Raw genomic sequence first — 18,130 nt, forward strand, 5'->3', positions numbered from 1 at the left:
CTCTGTAACTGGCATTTTTAAGAAATCCTTTATTGAAGTTTATTGTTCCTGCCTTGTGCCTTATCCTTGCAAGGACAGGTTTACAGTATATGATGAATTAATGTCTTTTATCTGTTTTTTGCCAGCAGAGGGCATTCAGGTGTATAAATGACATCATTGAAACTGACCAAAAAAGGCTGTAACATGTGCAATTTTGCATTACTGGACAGCATTCCAATGCGTATAACAGTATTTTTGTTTCAGTATTCCAGAATGTTAGGATTGCTTTAAAAGCAATGGCTTTTTAAAATGGAAACTGAGTCACTCAATAGCAAGCATGTTTTATGTATTTATTTTGAATCAGATTAAAGTATATAATCTAAACTTTTAATAAAACATATTTTAGGGCAAACGTTAACCATAAATACAGCCCACAGTGACTTGAATTTGATTATAGGAACATCTGCACCGTTTGTCATTCAGTTTGTCTGGTATCACCAGGGATTTAATTCATTGGAGGGGTTGCAGGAACTGGATTCCACAAGATTTAAATGCTGCTCTTTCAAGATCAAATAAATAACTTTCTATATTGTTCATTTTATCTTATTATGGATAGAGTTCATAAATAAAAGCATGCATTTGTGCATGTTTAAAAAGTGCAGTGATGTGACCATTGAGTGATGTGTTGCAATAATTTTTAGTTTCTCACAGATTAATGCAGGAATCAAAAATCATAGTGAAATGGACTGTAGGATAATAAAAAAATGTATAGCTCTTAAAAGAAAAGAATTTTCTTTTCAATATAATGGGTATGGCTACAGGTCTCTATCCATAAATTGAGCCATTTTTCCAGCCTCTTAATCCAGTTCAGGGTAACTGAGACATAAGCCTTTCTAGGCAGCACCAAGTGCAAGGGCACACCACATCACAGGGCACACTTATACATGCTTTCATTCTTCCTTATATGGAGTCAGTTGTTGCCAAAAAAAAAACCTCACAGACAATTCCACCATGTACAAGTCAAGATCAATGTTTAACTAAGTGGTGAACTCTATTTCTTAGACTAGTCTACAAAGGACATGAAATTAGCACCTCTCTGTGTCAAATGAGTTTTAGTGTTTCAAAATGTACACATTTGCCAGATATTTACTGTACGTTACCCAGTTTAGAATTACACTGCTGTAATGATATATAATTCACCAATGGTGGAACAGTTTGCTGCTAAAACAGCTTACCTTAGTTTAAAAAAAAAAAAAATTAATGTGATACATATGTGGCGTGAATTGGATATGGTAGGCCAGTAGAGAATCCATTAACACAACTACTAAAATGTTATAAAACAAATCAAAAAACGTACATCATATTTGAGTATTATAGCAACAACTGTGGTGCAGTCTCATAGATGAATGACATAATATCTGCAATTAATGCTGACAGGCATGTTTAAGATATAATTCTGGGTTGTTCCAGACATAAGCAGTAGCAAACGTGTGAGACTTTGAAAATGTTACAATAAAAACTGTATTTGATACAAATGTAAAATAGGAAGGAAAGATTTAGTAAATGCAGGCTTAATCATTTTGTGACTTTAAAAATTTTTAGTAATTCTGCTGTTGTGATAAATGTTATTTTTCAGTGTGTGCTATTAACCAGCTACTCCTGCATGGACAGATACAAATCTAAACCCCACAACAGCAGATTACAAATCTAATTTAAAAAAACTGATTTAAATAATTGTTTTTGTAACCACAATTTGTGTAGTATTTATGTAGTCATTTTTAGATTTTATCTTTGTTAGTATTGTTTTTAATTATTTTACATTAACCAAAGAGAAAATATTGATGAATAAATTTGATATGTGCAAAGTTAAGTGGTTCTTGATAATCATATCATTCTTTTTAAAACCAATGCTAAAATCTCCCTACACCTGTAACATCTAAAGTCACAATTTAAATTTAGACCCTGATTACACATCTGTGGGAAAGAGAACTGTATAGGAAAATGGCAGTATAGTGATAAACATTCAGTCACTTTGTGCTATGATCTGAGCATTGTGATGCACACCTCTGAACTACTGCTTTCTCTATATCATCTGAGTAAGTTTTTGATTGATGATGTAACTTGCATCTTTGAATTAAACATATCCCTTGCTTAATGCAATTTTATCTTTAGTGTTTTTCAAAACTTTAGAAATATTTATGTCAAGTGAAGGTAATGGTGTCAAGTAATATTATCCATGCAGAAGTGAATGTTTTTTTCTGTGAAACATACTGAGAGAGCTTGTTGTTTTCTGTCACCTCCAGATGTTTGAAGAAAATATATATAAACTGGGGCATGTAGTCTGTAAAATACAGTTTTTCATTTATGATTTAGTATATTTTGTAAAGAAACTCAAATCAATGTTTTTCACTCCCTAGGCAGATTTTCCAGTTCTGCAATCTTTTTTTGTTGTTTATTTGATTTTGCGCATTAAATGTTTGAATTATTTTTGCAGTTTCCTGCTTTTGATTTTCTTATAGTTAAACAGAAATATGCAGAGAATGTTCCTCACAACATGACAGAAAAAGAGTTCTGGACCAGGTTCTTTCAGTCCCATTATTTTCACAGAGACCGAATCAGCATGGGTGTTCAGGATCTGTTTTCAGAGTGTGCCAAGTTAGATGATAAAGGTAAAATTATTTACTACATTATTAGAAACTGTTGACCTTTTTATATTGTAGGTGAAGTATACGTTTTCTCCATCTTGTTTTATGTTTATTGTCTGATGATCAAGCACTGATCAAACATCAGAACTTCATTAAAAAAAAATTTTGAGATTTTGTATTGGAGAAATTAAACTAGAATATCACTTACTTGTCAAGGTGTTGTATTGTCAAAGTGATTGATTAGAAATGGCCAATGAATAAAACATTTTCAAACACATAGATGCTCATAAGTGTCCCTTAGGGCAGCAGTCAACGATCAGACTGTCTTTTCATCTGGTCTGAGGAAGTATGTTCGGGACACTTGGGAGGTGCTGAGATGATCAGCTCACAAAGATGCATGGATGGAGCACCCACTAGACCAGTGGTCGGCGAACCGGGGTAAATTACCCCAAATGGGGTAAAAACAGACGTCTCGGGGGTAACAGAGACTCATTTAACCTAAATAAAAATTCATCCATCCATTATCCAACCTGCTATATCCTAACCACAAGGTCACGGGGGTCTGCTGGAGCCAATCCCAGCCAACACAGAGTGCAAGGCAGGAAACAAACTCCAGGCAGGGCACCAGCCCACCGCAGGGTGCACACACACACACACACACACACATACCAAGCACACACTAGGGACAATTTAGGATCGCCAGTGCCCCTAACCTGCATTTCTTTGGACTGTGTGAGGAAACTGGAGTACTCGGAAGAAACCCACGCAGACAAGGGGAGAACATGCAAACTCAACGCAGGGAGGATCCGGGAAGTGAACCCGGGTCTCCTAACTGTGAGGCAGCTGCACTACCCACTGCACCACCTTGCCGCCCTTAAATAAAAATTATATACATTATAAAAAATTAAATGAAATGTGAAAACATTATTTTAGTAATTTTAAACTTCTACCGGCGTACATGTATGCTACATTTGCGTATTCTGGCGTCCGATTTTATAACTGCATAAACAGCACACGGAAGCGTAGCAAAGTGTTCGAGTACTGATATGGTCACACGTGTTGCTGATATATGTACGCCATTCTAACCTAGTCGTTTTGCACAGCTATGTAATATTTGTGGTTAAAATTTTGACAAGCAAGATAACATAATGTTTTATTAACAAAAGTTAAACTAGTAATAAATAAAAAAGCCTTAATTTAACCAACATATCCTCAACAAATAACTATGGATTGATTTTTACCTTCCAAATAGCTTCAAATAGGAAGAGAGTATACCATGAAGAGTTCCTCAAAAATGGGTTCACAGAAATAGAAGACAAGGGAATAATGAAACCACAGTGTGTTATATGTTTGAAAGTAATCATTGCAGAATCTTTCAAAGAGTCAGTTATAGAAGCACATGGATAATTTACATTCACATCTATCTTCCAAGCCGCGGGAATATTTTGTAAATTTAGAAAAGTCTGCCAAACGACAAAGACTGGAGAGCAACTTGAGAGACACATTCAATCAATGTTCAGCAATTAAGGCTAGCTTTGTAGTAGCGTGGTTGATTGCTCGAAACAAGAAACCACATACGATTGGTCAGGAATTAATTAAACCAGCAGCATTGAAAATGATAGAGATCATGTGTGGTCGGAAAGAGCCAGTGAAACTAAATTCAGTGCCCCTGTCTGTAAAAGTAGTAAAAAAAAAAATCTATTTTAGCAAAAAATGTGAGGGAACAAGTTATTTCTTTCATAAAAGATAGTAAATATTTTGCTATTCAGGTTGATGAAACTACAGATGTCAATAACAATGCACAGCTAATGGTATACATTCGCTGTAAAGGTACACATGCAATTGATGTTTTTTTGATTTGTTTTGTTCCCCTCTCGAATTGAGATCACGTGGTATTTTAATACTCCAAGCATTAATTTGAAGTGGAAAGACTGCATTTCAGTGACTTTTGATGGAGCTCCAGCTATATTGGGTAATCTTAATGGTTTTTTGGCTTTGGCGAAAAGTAATAATCCAGAAATTGAAATTACTCTCTGTATGATCCATCGCCAAACACTTCTTGTTAAGCATTTGGACCCTGTACTGGAAACAGTCATGCATGACATTATTAAGGTTATTAATTTTGTCAAACAAGATGCACTTAACACGCACCTATTTTATGAATTATGTGAAGATGGTGAGGCTGAATATACAGACCTACTCTACCACACAGAAGTAAGATGGCTTTCATGTGGGAATTTTTTGAATCGAGTGTGGGCTTTGAAAACTGAACTTGAAATTTTCCTCACTGATCAAAAGCATATTCTTGCAGACAAGTTCACAGACACCTCGTGGGTTGCACATCTTGCAAATTTAACAGACGTTTTTGAGCATGTGAATGCACTAAACAAAGAATTGCGGGGAAAAAATTATCAACATCATTTCATCCAGAGAAAAAATATCAGCGTTTGGATCAAAGCTTCTATATTGGAGACAGAAAATACAAGGGAACAAGATAGCTGTATTTCCAAAGTTAGCTTTGTTTTTGGATGATTCTGAAAATATTACTTTTGATAAAATCAAAGATACAGTTATATGACATCTTACAAAACTCAGATTTTCAAATTATTTTACTGATTTTGATTTAAGTACTATCAGTTGGGTGTTGATCCCTTTAAAATGTGAAATAGCTGAAATACCAGAAGAACCTCAAGGATTGGCAGAGGCAATTCTTGAACTTCGATCCAATAATTAAGCATGTATTTGAAAATAAAACCAGTCTGCCATCTTTTTGGACGACAACTGCTGCAAAAGCTTTCAATATTGCACATGAAGAGGCGATCAAAAGGTTGTTGCCTTTTGCAGCAACTTATCTTTGCGAACAAGCGTTTTCCAGATTAATAAATATTAAAACAATGCTATCATCTGAATTGCGAAAATGATATTCATATCATGCTTACCTCCAAAACTTCCAATTTTGATCTCATTGTTTCAGAAATGAAACAATATAATTTCTCAAAATGTGTGTGAATTGCATTTTTTTGTTCACTACCTTGTTTTGTTTATTTTGTTACAAATTAAATATTTTGTTTATTTTTACTTTAGCAGAGAGTTCTTTTTATTTATTCTTTAATATTTCATATTGGTGCAATACAATATTTTAATTTTGAACAGATTTTGATTTTTTCTCTTTCAAATCCCAGGGGTAATGATAGAAAAACCAAATAAATTTTGGTGTAACAGCTAAAAAAGTTTGCCGACCCCTGCACTAGACAGACCTGGGAGACCTAAACAAGTAGTGATTTGTGTGGTGGGAACAAACGGCTAATGTGTCATTGCAGGTTGAGTTCAACTTCCACCTCCAGAACAGTTTCTTCTTCAAGTCTGGAGAGGTCAAAGATGCTTTGTTAATATTAATCAATAAGATGCCCATCTCGGAGAACTTCATAATGATATGGAATTTGAAAAAGAAATTTTAATTGGCTTAATTATCAGTTTTACTTTCGGCAATACTGGTAATTAATCAAATAATTCAGCAAGACTCCTACTTTACCTTACTTTTCTCTGTTGTAGTAGCGGCTTTTAGACTTATATCAAGGTAACTGAAGCACACTCATTTTTAAGTAACAGAATGATACAATTTATTGATAAAAACATGGATTATGGAAGTATGATAAAAGTGTATAATTTGACATATACAGTAAGACTAGAGACATACAAACATATAACACATGGGCTGGCTTTTTACTGGTATTTATAGTTCTTCTTTATCTTGGCACATATAGTTTACAGTACCAAGGCTTTATGGATGATGCCCGATGTGTGTAGTTGTTGCTTTGTTGTTGATGTGGGTTCAAGTGGAAGATTCTTCACACTTTCTCTTTGCTGCATGATTCTTGTCAGTGCTGTGCTGCTGCTTCATCAGCTTGCCTTCTGCTGTCTTTTGCCACTTCATCTCAGCACTCAGGCTCATAAAGAGAATATTTTGTCAGCTTCAGCACTGCACGTGGTTTATAACTTTTAGGTTCAGAGATCAGGATTCAGATCTTTTCAGTCATGTTGGGGAGTTCCTCCTCCCTAAGAGAATCCCCAAGGAGTTTGGTAATTATCCAGTGAATATCCCAGAGAGCTTCTTCTCACTCTCTATGAGAGATGGGGTAAAAGAATTTAATGGAAGGCTGAACCCTCTTCTGATTAGATTAAAGTCACTTCTAGTTACAAAATTGGTGTCTCTCCATAGGCAAGCTTCTCTGTCCATTAGAATTGTCATTCTTTGAATTACAGGTCTTTGTCCTTGCTTGTGTCCATTTTGCATTTTCCGGTTCAAGAGGTCTGCGGAGTGGACTCTGGAAAGATGTCAGGTCATCTCTGTTTTACACTTTTGTTGTCAGATGAATTCCAAGCAGATCCTGGTACAACCTGGTGTTTACTCACTTAATTTAGAATGCAATTGGGGATTTGTGCAGCTGGCTGTCTGCCTGCCTGCATCCCTGTTAAATCTTCTTTGGTAACTACCCTAGTGTGCCACTAAAGTCATGCAGAATCGGCAGTGCCCACTTTGTCCTTTGGACTGTGTTCAAGACCTCAGTAGTGGACTCTGCTACAAGTTATCATGAGAAGATTGTTGGTGCCGTCATGACTTGCTGGTGGACATATCTTTGACTGAGGCATTCCAGCATAATAAAATGTTGGCATCTGCTGCAGTGGCCTATGTGTAGGTAGAGTTTGGTGAGGATATAGAGAGTGATTTTTGGACAGCTTTAAAAGTGGTTCTGACAAACCATTTGGCTTAGAAAGAATAGCCCAGAATGTCATTGAGGATGTGCTCAACAAAATTGTGGTAACATTGACCTCATCTGGGTATATCATTGAGAAATAGAGTGAACCATTTGAGCAATTCCTAAAACTGTTGGATATACCCTCCTCAAAGAAAGCCGCATCTTTGTTGCTTGCAGGTGATGTTGCCCTCTTGGCCACTTGCATCATTATGTGATGTAGCTGGAATAAGAACTAGCACTTCTAAATAATGAGGTCATGGTCCACTCCTAGGGGAAATAATTGCATGTTCCTTGCAAGTAAAAGATGAATATTTGCCTTAAGTTGAAGAAATCAGAGTCTTTGGAGTTTTATTCACAAATAAGAGTAGAGGTGATTATTGTTTGGTTGACCAATGAATCAGTGTAGTAGCAGAAGTTTTTTGAATTCCCCACCAGTATGTGGTGGCGAGGAACCAGTTAAGTCTGCTGACAAAGCTGTTCATCCCTGTCCTCACCTCTGGTCTTTAGCCCTGAATGAGATTGTGATCAAAAGTGGCCAAAATTAGGTTGTTGTGCTGTGTTTCTGGGCTCACTGCACATGACAGGGTGAGGGTATGAGCAATGCAAAGGACCTTAGAGAAGAAATTCTGCTTCTCCAGAAAGAGAGGAGCTGATCAAGATGCTTTGAACTTGCAGTTAGAATTCTCACTTGTGTGTTCAAGGTAAGGCATACTGGGGAGATGGCTTAGGGGCATCCATGAGACATCCTGGAGAGATATTGGGAGGGTCTGAGTTTTTCCCAGAAGAAATTATGTTTAGGGAGACCTGGTTAGATCAGATCTGCTTGCTGCTGTTATAACTTTTACCAGTAAAAGCAGAGCAAAATGATGATGATTTGTGTGTCAATAATTATAATTGCTAAAATTCATTTAAAAAAAAATATGTTGATACTGAAAGGGATGCAGGGGTGAATTACTAAGGTAAAATTACAGCCTAAATATAAAATTTGATATCTGTTTCACAGGACTGAAGACTATGGTTGGACAGGGAGTTAAAAATCCATTAATTGACCTAACTTCCCTGGATGACCAAACACTGGATGAGGTAAACTGGATTTTAATATTTGCTTCTCCTTTAAAAGAGACTACATGTTCTGCAACATTGCTATTTCTTAATATATATCTTTACTGGTACTTTAAATTTACCACTTTATTTTTGCTGAAACTAACTGATACTAATATTACATTTTTTCCAACCCCATCTCTTTCTGTTCCTAGGGTTATGGTGTGTCTTCTGCGCCATCATCATCAGGTTGTACTAAGTCAGTTAAGGAGACAAGCAACACAGCTATTATTAAAAGATTCAACCTGCACAGTGCCATGGTGTTGGCAGCAGGCCTGCGCAAACAGTAAGCATCTCCATTTTGGATCTTCATGCATCATTTTCTAATTGATTAATGGGTACAATTTGTGTTGATTCAGTATGACTGCATTCTGCTTTCACCCATCCATGTTTTAAACTTCCAAAATCTAGGGTCACTCCTAGATAGCATCAGACCAATTCTAGGCAAAACCAGCCCATTGTAGAACATGTTTACTTTTACTGTATTTTACACTTGTCTGCAATTTTCTGTTTAACGTTCTTCACTGACCTTAATTCAGAAAGCTCAGTGTATTTGCTTCAAAGCCAGTTCTCTTGCTAAAAATATATTTAAACATAATAAATTGAGAATCCACTTTTTTCCAGAAGCAAATAGACTCTTTACAGAGCTATCATACTGAAGTAAAAGTGCAGTAGATTTTTCAAATTTATTCACCACGATTCACACAGATGTGTAAAGTAACCCAAGAGTCCTACAAAAAACGTTGTTGTGATCCATCAATAATCAAGTGCAGTACTACAGAAATAGGAGAGATATTTTTATAAAGCACTGACTTGCAAAGGTGTTTATCTTTATTTTAAAAATTTGTAGCGCATATTAGAATTTGGGTAAAGATTTTTCAGTAAGCATTTTGAAATCAAGTAGAGGTGTGTGATGTGTTGTAGTGAAATTAATGGATATGAATAAGATAAGCAAATCTTCAGGGCAAAATCACAAGAAGGTATAAGACTATTCATTAACTCTGCTCTTGGTACATTTACTTTATTCTAAACTGTACCTCTGGCCTATATCCAAAATGTAGTTTTTATGGTTATTTTTCACAATATCTCAAATGCTAATAAAGACAGAAAATTTTATAGTTATGTTCTGTTAATTGTCTAATAATATCCATCAATCATATTATTAACTTACCATCCTGATTCAGGGTTTGCTAGGAACCAGTGCCTCTCCAGGCAGCACATGTTGCAAAAGGTTAACCAGTCATGAACAAGACAGCTGTCACTGGGTGCATTTAGTCATGTCGGGTCAATTTAGAGTCCTAGTCTTTTTTGTAGAAGAAATACATTTTTCAATACAGACTATATATTTGGTGTTTAATCTCAAATGTAAATCTACACTTAAAATTAATTGGGAAATAATGTGGAAACTTGAAATTGTGTGCATAGAATTCAGATCAAAGAGAGTTTTGGTAAATAATGTGCTGATTTTCAATTGTATCCTGCCACTGAAAACATGTAGACACAAAATTAACTGTCTGATTTCTAATTTGTACAGACTTAAGTTAAATCCAAGAATGCCAACATGCAGTGATCATAAAACTCAAAAGCAGTGACATTTGCAACAAGATACTCTGAGTAACATTGACAATAGTCTTCTGTAAATGCATTAGGCAAGGTATAAGTTGCATATTATAACAAATATTCCAGCCTGCAAGGTCAAGGGTGGGGTCAGTTTAAACCTATTTAGTAGAAGACTACTAAATAAATAAAACATTAAATTTGTATTATTTCTTTCCTGGAGCTTTTGCTTTTCAGTAGTTACTTTGTCTATTGCTGTATTTCACGATTTTATTTGCTCAGTTTTGTTTAAAAACAAACGCAAAGATAGCTTTTTGGTATTACTGGCTTTACGCATATCTTGGTAATAGCATAAACATGATGTTTAAGAAATTAAATAATTTTGATGAATTTGAAAATAAAAATTCTTCAAAAATAAAAAGTGCACATTCAAACAAACTAATATTTTTTTCCATTCAAATGATCTGCAACAATATTATAGTCGGATAATGCTTTACATATTTTGTATATCGTGCATCAACCATGAGTTACAATAGTGAGCATGTAACACTTTCACACTGTAGCATTTTATTAAAATTAGCTAACAACAAACCCTATTATCAGGAAGCTAGAGGCAAAGTCAAGAGGGGTATCAACCAGATCTAAAGGAAAACCTCATACATTTGTCAGTTCTTTAGGAAAACAGAGTTGCACTGTCCATAATGTTTAGGATTGTATTGCCTTTCAAATTATGTTAACAATTTGCAAAAGTCAATTTGAATTCAGTTTGTTGAAATATACAGGGAACTTTTAATTTAAAAAGTATAATTTTAAAATTCTAGCTTAAAATATATACAATTAATGAAACAATGTTTGCAAATAGTTTAAATAGATGTAAGAGATGATTAGTGCTTTGCTAAATATGAAGATTTAAAAAGAAACACAAAACACAGGTATGCAGTGTTTATCAAAAACTCTGTTCATTTTACCCTGTGTGTGTGGCAGGCGTCTATATTGAATATCTGAATATTAAAAAAAAAATCAAGTTCTCAATATAAATCAAATCAGTATATAAGAAATTAGTTGTGAATATGTAAAGTTCAACATGGTACATATATTGAAATTAAATATTTGTCTGTTCAGCAACATATAATATATAAATATGTATGTGTGTACCATCAATCAAAGTCCCAAGTTTACTACCTTGGACTTATGGAATTCTACCACTTAGTGCCATTTCTCTAGTTATTCTTAGGCAATCTGCATTTGTTATGTTTATTACAACCACTGCCTCTTACCTTTTGCTAGAATGCATCATTTTCTTGTACCTGTGCAGCCTATCTATCCTCACAGTCTCTAGTGTCTCTTTCAGTGTTATTTTACCATTTTTAAATAATTTAATAGTGACTAGTTTCTCTTCAGCATAATACAACTATGTTGACATGTAACTCCTGGCATTACTGATATGCTCTATTTTATGGCAACTAAAGTCAACTAACTGCAGTTAATTAGCTAATGACTCTAACCTGTACACTCACCCCTATGAGTGAATTTATCTGTGTGCAGGTGTGCACCTCCTTGTACCCTTTGCTGCCAAGATAGGCACTAACTCCCAAATACACTGGACTGGATTATTTGGAATAGAAAATGAGTTGGAAGAGTTGATAATGTAGTTAATAGTAAAATTTATTGTTTAAAAAGTGTCTTTCTAATAAGATAAGGAATCTTACATTACTATACACATGCTGTGTGCTTTTGATCCCCATGTGTTGTTAGCTTTGAGAGATGTATCAGTATTGATTGTTAAAAGAATTTGCTTTTATCGCAGTCATCAGTAAAATATGCAGACTGTTAATGTTAAAGATGTTATTGTGTACTGTATTTTTAATGCCTAACAGCTACATTCATTTTTTGAAGTTAAATTTCATTTGTATTTAAACAAACTAACTAAAGGATTATTCATTAGTTTTATCCCTTTCATTGTTGTAAAACAAATTTTACATGTTTTCCTGTACTGGGTAAGATTGCGAAGGACATACCTGAGTATCCTGTGAAGGTTAACTTTCCCAGAACACCTACTCCACTCAACATTGTCATTGATCCACATACATAGTATAGTATATGGTTGTACAAATATTTGTTCCTTGCAGTCCCAAGTGCATAAATAAATCAACATACATTCAACATACACCATAGCATTACCAAATCCAGTGCAACAATACAGAATAACAGCAAAAAAACAAAGATTATAAAGCTCAAACAATTCTCAATGTCCATAGTAAAGTGCAGAGTGAAAATGTTTTAGGGATATGTAAGAGTTCAGATGTCTGAGAGGCTGGGGAAAGAAACTGCTACAGAATCTGGATGTACTGGTCCAAATACTACAAGAATCTTCTGCATGGAATCAGGTCAAACAATTTGTGTTATGGGTGAGAAACATCTTTCCATTGAGTAAGAAACACAATAGTTTTAAACAAGATTATAAACTTTTTTTTAACCACACTTCTGATGCTTTTTCAGTGGTTGAATTCTTTTAATTAAGGTGTCAAATAAAAACTTACCTTAAATACTTTATTTATTTTTTTTTTTTTTATATAACTAATTTAATTTTTGATAAGTTTGAATCTTGGACTGAAAAATGTCCCAGTCTATAAAGCAATTTCTCTATGCACTTTTTTATTGTTTCAAACATTTCTTTATAACTATTCTTATTAAGTATTCTTAATGTGATTAGTAGGATGCTCTATTAAAAGTATGACATCTTTAAAAGTTTTAATGTATATATTGCTGATCGGGGAATTTGCTGTTAAAGTGTAAGGCTGATGCAAAATTAGCTGGAAATTATTTCATTCGGTATGTGAGCAGAGTCAGAATTGATTTCTATGCAGAAATGTATTCTGTATCTTGGGTTGTAATCTCTCTACCTAGCAATCGTTCAATCTCTTTTAATAGAAGTTTAATAGTAGCAATGCAATACTCAAGTTCCTATTCTGCATACCCTTATTAGTGATTTATTTGAAACCACATCTACAAAACATTTGCCCAATAATTATAAATATTAATGAGAAAAATAATAAATAATCACGTTGTTGTATTTTAAAAAAAAAAAAAAAAAAAACAAGATTAAAGACCGCTTGTAAAGTAACAGGTTGCAACAAATTAAAAGCCTCAGGTTTATGCTAGGCTGAAGCTGGAAAATCCATGTAAATGAATATACTTTGAAACATCACATATTCCAATTGAATAACTGCAGGAATAGAGTGGTGACAGAAAATGAGCCATGTCTTACCCATACCATGCAAATTTCAGTGAAACTAAACAAACCAATACATGAAAAAGATAGGAAGTGTATCATCTCGATATTTAAGTTATTTTAAAACTCACACACATACAGTGGGGCAAAAAATTATTTAGTCAGCCACTAATTGTGCAAGTTCTCCCACTTAAAAAGATGAGAGAGGCCTGTAATTTTCATCATAGGTATACCTCAACTATGAGAGACAAAATGAGAAAAAAAAAATCCAGAAAATCACATTGTCTGATTTTTTTAAAGAATTTATTTACAAATTATGGTGGAAAATAAGTATTTGGTCACCTACAAACAAGCAAGATTTCTGGTTCTCACAGACCTGTAACTTCTTCTGTAAGAGGATCCTCTGTCCTCCACTCGTTACCTGTATTAATGGCACCTGTTTGAACTCGAGAGCTGTCAAAGGACACCAGAAACAAAATTGTAGACCTGCACCAGGCTGGGAAGACTGAATCTGCAATAGGTAAGCAGCTTGGTGTGAAGAAATCAACTGTGGAAGCAATTATTAGAAAATGGAAGACATACAAGACCACTGATAATCTCCCTCGATCTGGGGCTCCACGCAAGATCTCACCCCGTGGGGTCAAAATGATCACAAGAACGGTGAGCAAAAATCCCAGAACCACACGGGGGGACCTAGTTGAATGACCTGCAGAGAGCTGGGACCAAAGTAACAAATGCTACCATCAGTAACACACTATGCCGCCAGGGACTCAAATCCTGCAGTGCCAGACGTGCCCCCCTGCTTAAGCCAGTACAGGTGCAGGCCCGTCTGAAGTTTGCTAGAGAGCATTTGGATGACCCAGAAGAGGACTGGGAGAATGTCATATGGTCAGATGAAACCAAAATAGAAATTTTTGGTAAAAACTCTACTCGTTTTGTTTGGAGGAGAAAGAATGCTGAGTTGCATCCAAAGAACACTATACCTACTGTAAAGCATAGGGGTGGAAACATCATGCTTTGGGGCTGTTTTTCTGCAAAGGGACCAGGACGACTGATCCGTGTAAAGGAAAGAATGAATGGGGCCATGCATCGTCAGATTTTGAGTGAAAACCTCCTTCCATCAGCAAGGGCATTGAAGATGAAACGTGGCTGGGCCTTTCAGCATGACAATGATCCCAAACACACTGCCCGGGTAACGAAGGAGTGGCTTCATAAGAAGCATTTCAAGGTCCTGGAGTGGCCAAGCCAGTCTCCAGATCTCAACCCCATAGAAAATCTTTGGAGGGAGTTGCAAGTCCGTGTTGCCCAGCGACAGCCCCAAAACATCACTGCTCTAGGGGAGATTTGCATGGAGGAATGGGCAAGTGTGTGAAAACCTTGTGAAGACTTACAGAAAATGTTTGACCTCTGTCATTGCCAACAAAGGGTATATAACAAAGTATTGAGATGAACTTTTGTTATTGACGAAATACTTTTTTTCCCACCATAATTTTCAAATAAATTCTACAAAAATCAGACAATGTGATTTTCTTGATTTTTTTTTTTTTTTCTCATTTTGTCTCTCATAGTTGAAGTATACCTATGATGAAAATTACAGGCCTCTCTCATCTTTTTATGTGGGAGAATTTGCTCAATTGGTGGCTGACTAAATACTTCTTGCCCCAGTGTACATGGTCTTTCATTGCTGTTTTATTCAAGACTACAGTTTTGAATTCTTTCATATTAGATTTGAATTCTGTTTTAGCTAAAATGTTTTTGAGCAATTTGGTTTTAACGTTGCTTGATTAAAAAACCTTATTTGCTTCCAGTTCACTTTTACTGAGATGTTATTTTTGATCCCTGGTTTATTAATATTTATGGTTATTTTTAACACTTCTTGGATAATGTTTAGGATCAATGTCATTACAGTGGGATGCAAAAGTTTGGGCAACCTTGTTAATAGTCATTATTTTCCTGTATAAATCGTTGGTTGTTACGATAAAAAATGTAAGTTAAATATATCATATAGGAGACGCACACAGTGATATTTGAGAAGTGAAATTAAGTTTATTGGATTTACAGAAAGTATGCAATAATTGTTCAAACAAAATCAGGCAGGTGCATAAATTTGGGCACCGTTGTCATTTTATTGATTCCAAAAATTTAGAACTAATTATTGGAACTCAAATTGGCTTGGTAAGCTCAGTGACCCCTGACCTACATACACAGGCGAATCCTATAATGAGAAAGAGTATTTAAGGGGGTTAATTGTAAGTTTCCCTCCTCCTTTAATTTTCTCTGAAGAGTAGCAACATGGGGGTCACAAAACAACTCTCAAATGACCTGAAGACAAAGATTGTTCACCATCATGGTTTAGGGAAGGATACAGAAAGCTGTCCCAGAGATTTAAGCTGTCTGTTTCCACAGTTAGGAACATATTGAGGAAATGGAAGACCACAGGCTCAGTTCAAGTTAAGGCTCGAAGTGGCAGACCAAGAAAGATTTCGGATAGACAGAAGCGACGAATGGTGAGAACAGTCAGAGTCAACCCACAGACCAGCACCAAAGACCTACAACATCATCTTGTGGCAGATGGAGTCACTGTGCATCATTCAACCATTCGGCGCACTTTACACAAGGAGATGCTGTATGCGAGAGTGATGCAGAGGAAGCCTTTTCTCCGCCCACAGCACAAACAGAGCCGCTTGAGGTATGCTCAAGCACATTTGGACAAGCCAGCTTCATTTTGGAATAAGGTGCTGTGGACTGATGAAACTAAAATTGAGTTATTTGGGCATAACAAGGGCGTTATGCATGGAGGAAAAAGAACACAGCATTCCAAGAAAAACACCTGCTACCTACAGTAAAATATGGTGTTGGTTCCATCATGCTGTGGGGCTGTGTGGCCAGTGCAGGGACTGGGAATCTTGTCAAAGTTGAGGGACGCATGGATTCCACTCAGTATCAGCAGATTCTGGAAACCAGTGTCCAGGAATCAGTGACAAAGCTGAAGCTGCGCCGGGGCTGGATCTTTCAACAAGACAACGACCCGAAACACTGCTCAAAATCCACTAAGGCATTCATGCAGAGGAACAAGTACAACGTTCTGGAATGGCCATCTCAGTCCCCAGACCTGAATATAATTGAAAATCTGTGGTGTGAGTTAAAGAGAGCTGTCCATGCTCGGAAGCCATCAAACCTGAATGAACTAAAGATGTTTTGTAAAGAGGAATGGTCCAAAATACCTTCAGCCATAATCCAGACTCTCATTGGAACCTACAGGAAGCGTTTAGAGGCTGTAATTTCTGCAAAAGGCGGATCTACTAAATATTGATTTAATTTCTTTTTTGTGGTGCCCAAATTTATGCACCTGCCTGATTTTGTTTGAACAATTATTGCACACTTTCTGTAAATCCAATAAACTTCATTTTACTTCTCAAATATCACTGTGTGTGTCTCCTATATGATATATTTAACTGACATTTTTTATCGTAACAACCAACGATTTATACAGGAAAATAATGACTATTAACAAGGTTGCCCAAACTTTTGCATCCCACTGTACCTTCTACTGATGTTTCCTGTGAAGATGTTCTGCACAATCCCCTGCGCTCACCAGTGGGTTTTTTTTGTTGTGTCCTAGGTTTGCTGGACTCCTCTGACTGATTTTTTTTTTTTTTCTCCTCCGCGACTGATGCTATATTTCTGGAAATTCTACTAGATTACTACTTCATTAGCATCAGCTTGTGATTCCTGCTGAGAAGTGCTGTGCTAACACATTGCTTACCTGTGGGTTTCCCCAACTATGTGCTAAAGCCTGCTGAGCTTCTCTAATTGTCATCATAGATGTGTATTTACCAAAATACAATAGGAGAACTGTAAAAAACATTTTCAGGAGTAGTATTCTCTATTAAATATGTATATATTGAGAAATTTGTTTGTTCCATATTAATGATTGCATTTTACTTTTGTGATATAAACTGACCTTAAGGCAAATTAATTTGAAAAAAAAAACAAAGCCTTCTACACTAACCAATATTTGTGTAAATTAAATATGTCTAGCTCCTTATCATACCATGTAATCTTAGCCAAATCTGGAAGCGGACACTCTTATCAAGTTTCATAATAGTTTAAAATAAATACATATGGAAAAGAGATCCTTTGTGGTGTGTCTTAATGCCTAAATTGATACCATGATGCAAAGTGTATTGCATAGTGAGGGATAAATAAATGAGAGAACAAAACACTAGTATTTCAACATGCATTTCATTGGTTGGAAAATGAGCTAGGATTTAGGGATGGGACTTGTCAGTGACCCAACAATAAATTCTTGAGATTTTGGATCATGATTCAGTAATATTACAGACAAAAATATATACCAGTCTATTAATCCTAATATTAAAAAAGTTTTATTCACTCATTCCACTGGAATGTTTTTTTTTATATTATGGTGATCATTGTCATATTATCCCATTTGCCTTCACTGTATTAATCACACATCACAACATTATTTTAAATATGAGTTCTTATTAGCCCTTGGATTTGCACCATTCCTGTAAATGTGTCAACCAATAATTAAGAATAAAATATTTAATAATTAAAATTGCGTTTGAATATATACTAATAAGCTTTTATGTAGAATTCCTGAACTTTGTTGCTACAAGGAACATGTAGACCTTATTTACTATTTTACACACCCAAAACAAGATAAACTCTGTTTGTCACCTAAATACAAATTAAAGCTCCATGTATGTTAGCCTGGGGAAGAGGTTCATCCTGTGATATTTCACATTTCCTTACTTCTGTTTAAGAATATCAGTTTTTGTTTCTTTTTCTCCTGGAGCTTGTAATAGTTTGGGATTGACTTACACTTGAGAAGT

General features: G+C 35.5%; 1 protein-coding gene across 1 annotated transcript in view; it reads left to right on the forward strand.

The window, feature by feature from the left end:
• Positions 1–18,130, forward strand: part of gtf2h1 (general transcription factor IIH, polypeptide 1) — a 73,189-nt gene that overhangs the window by 23,727 nt on the left and 31,332 nt on the right. The window contains exons 6-8 of the mRNA XM_039753234.1: positions 2,499–2,648; positions 8,385–8,464; positions 8,638–8,768. Of these exons, the coding sequence (XP_039609168.1) occupies positions 2,499–2,648; positions 8,385–8,464; positions 8,638–8,768 (361 nt within the window). The remainder of the gene's footprint in view (positions 1–2,498; positions 2,649–8,384; positions 8,465–8,637; positions 8,769–18,130) is intronic.

Source organism: Polypterus senegalus, chromosome 1 (genome assembly GCF_016835505.1).
Source record: "Polypterus senegalus isolate Bchr_013 chromosome 1, ASM1683550v1, whole genome shotgun sequence".
Lineage (NCBI taxonomy): Eukaryota > Metazoa > Chordata > Cladistia > Polypteriformes > Polypteridae > Polypterus > Polypterus senegalus.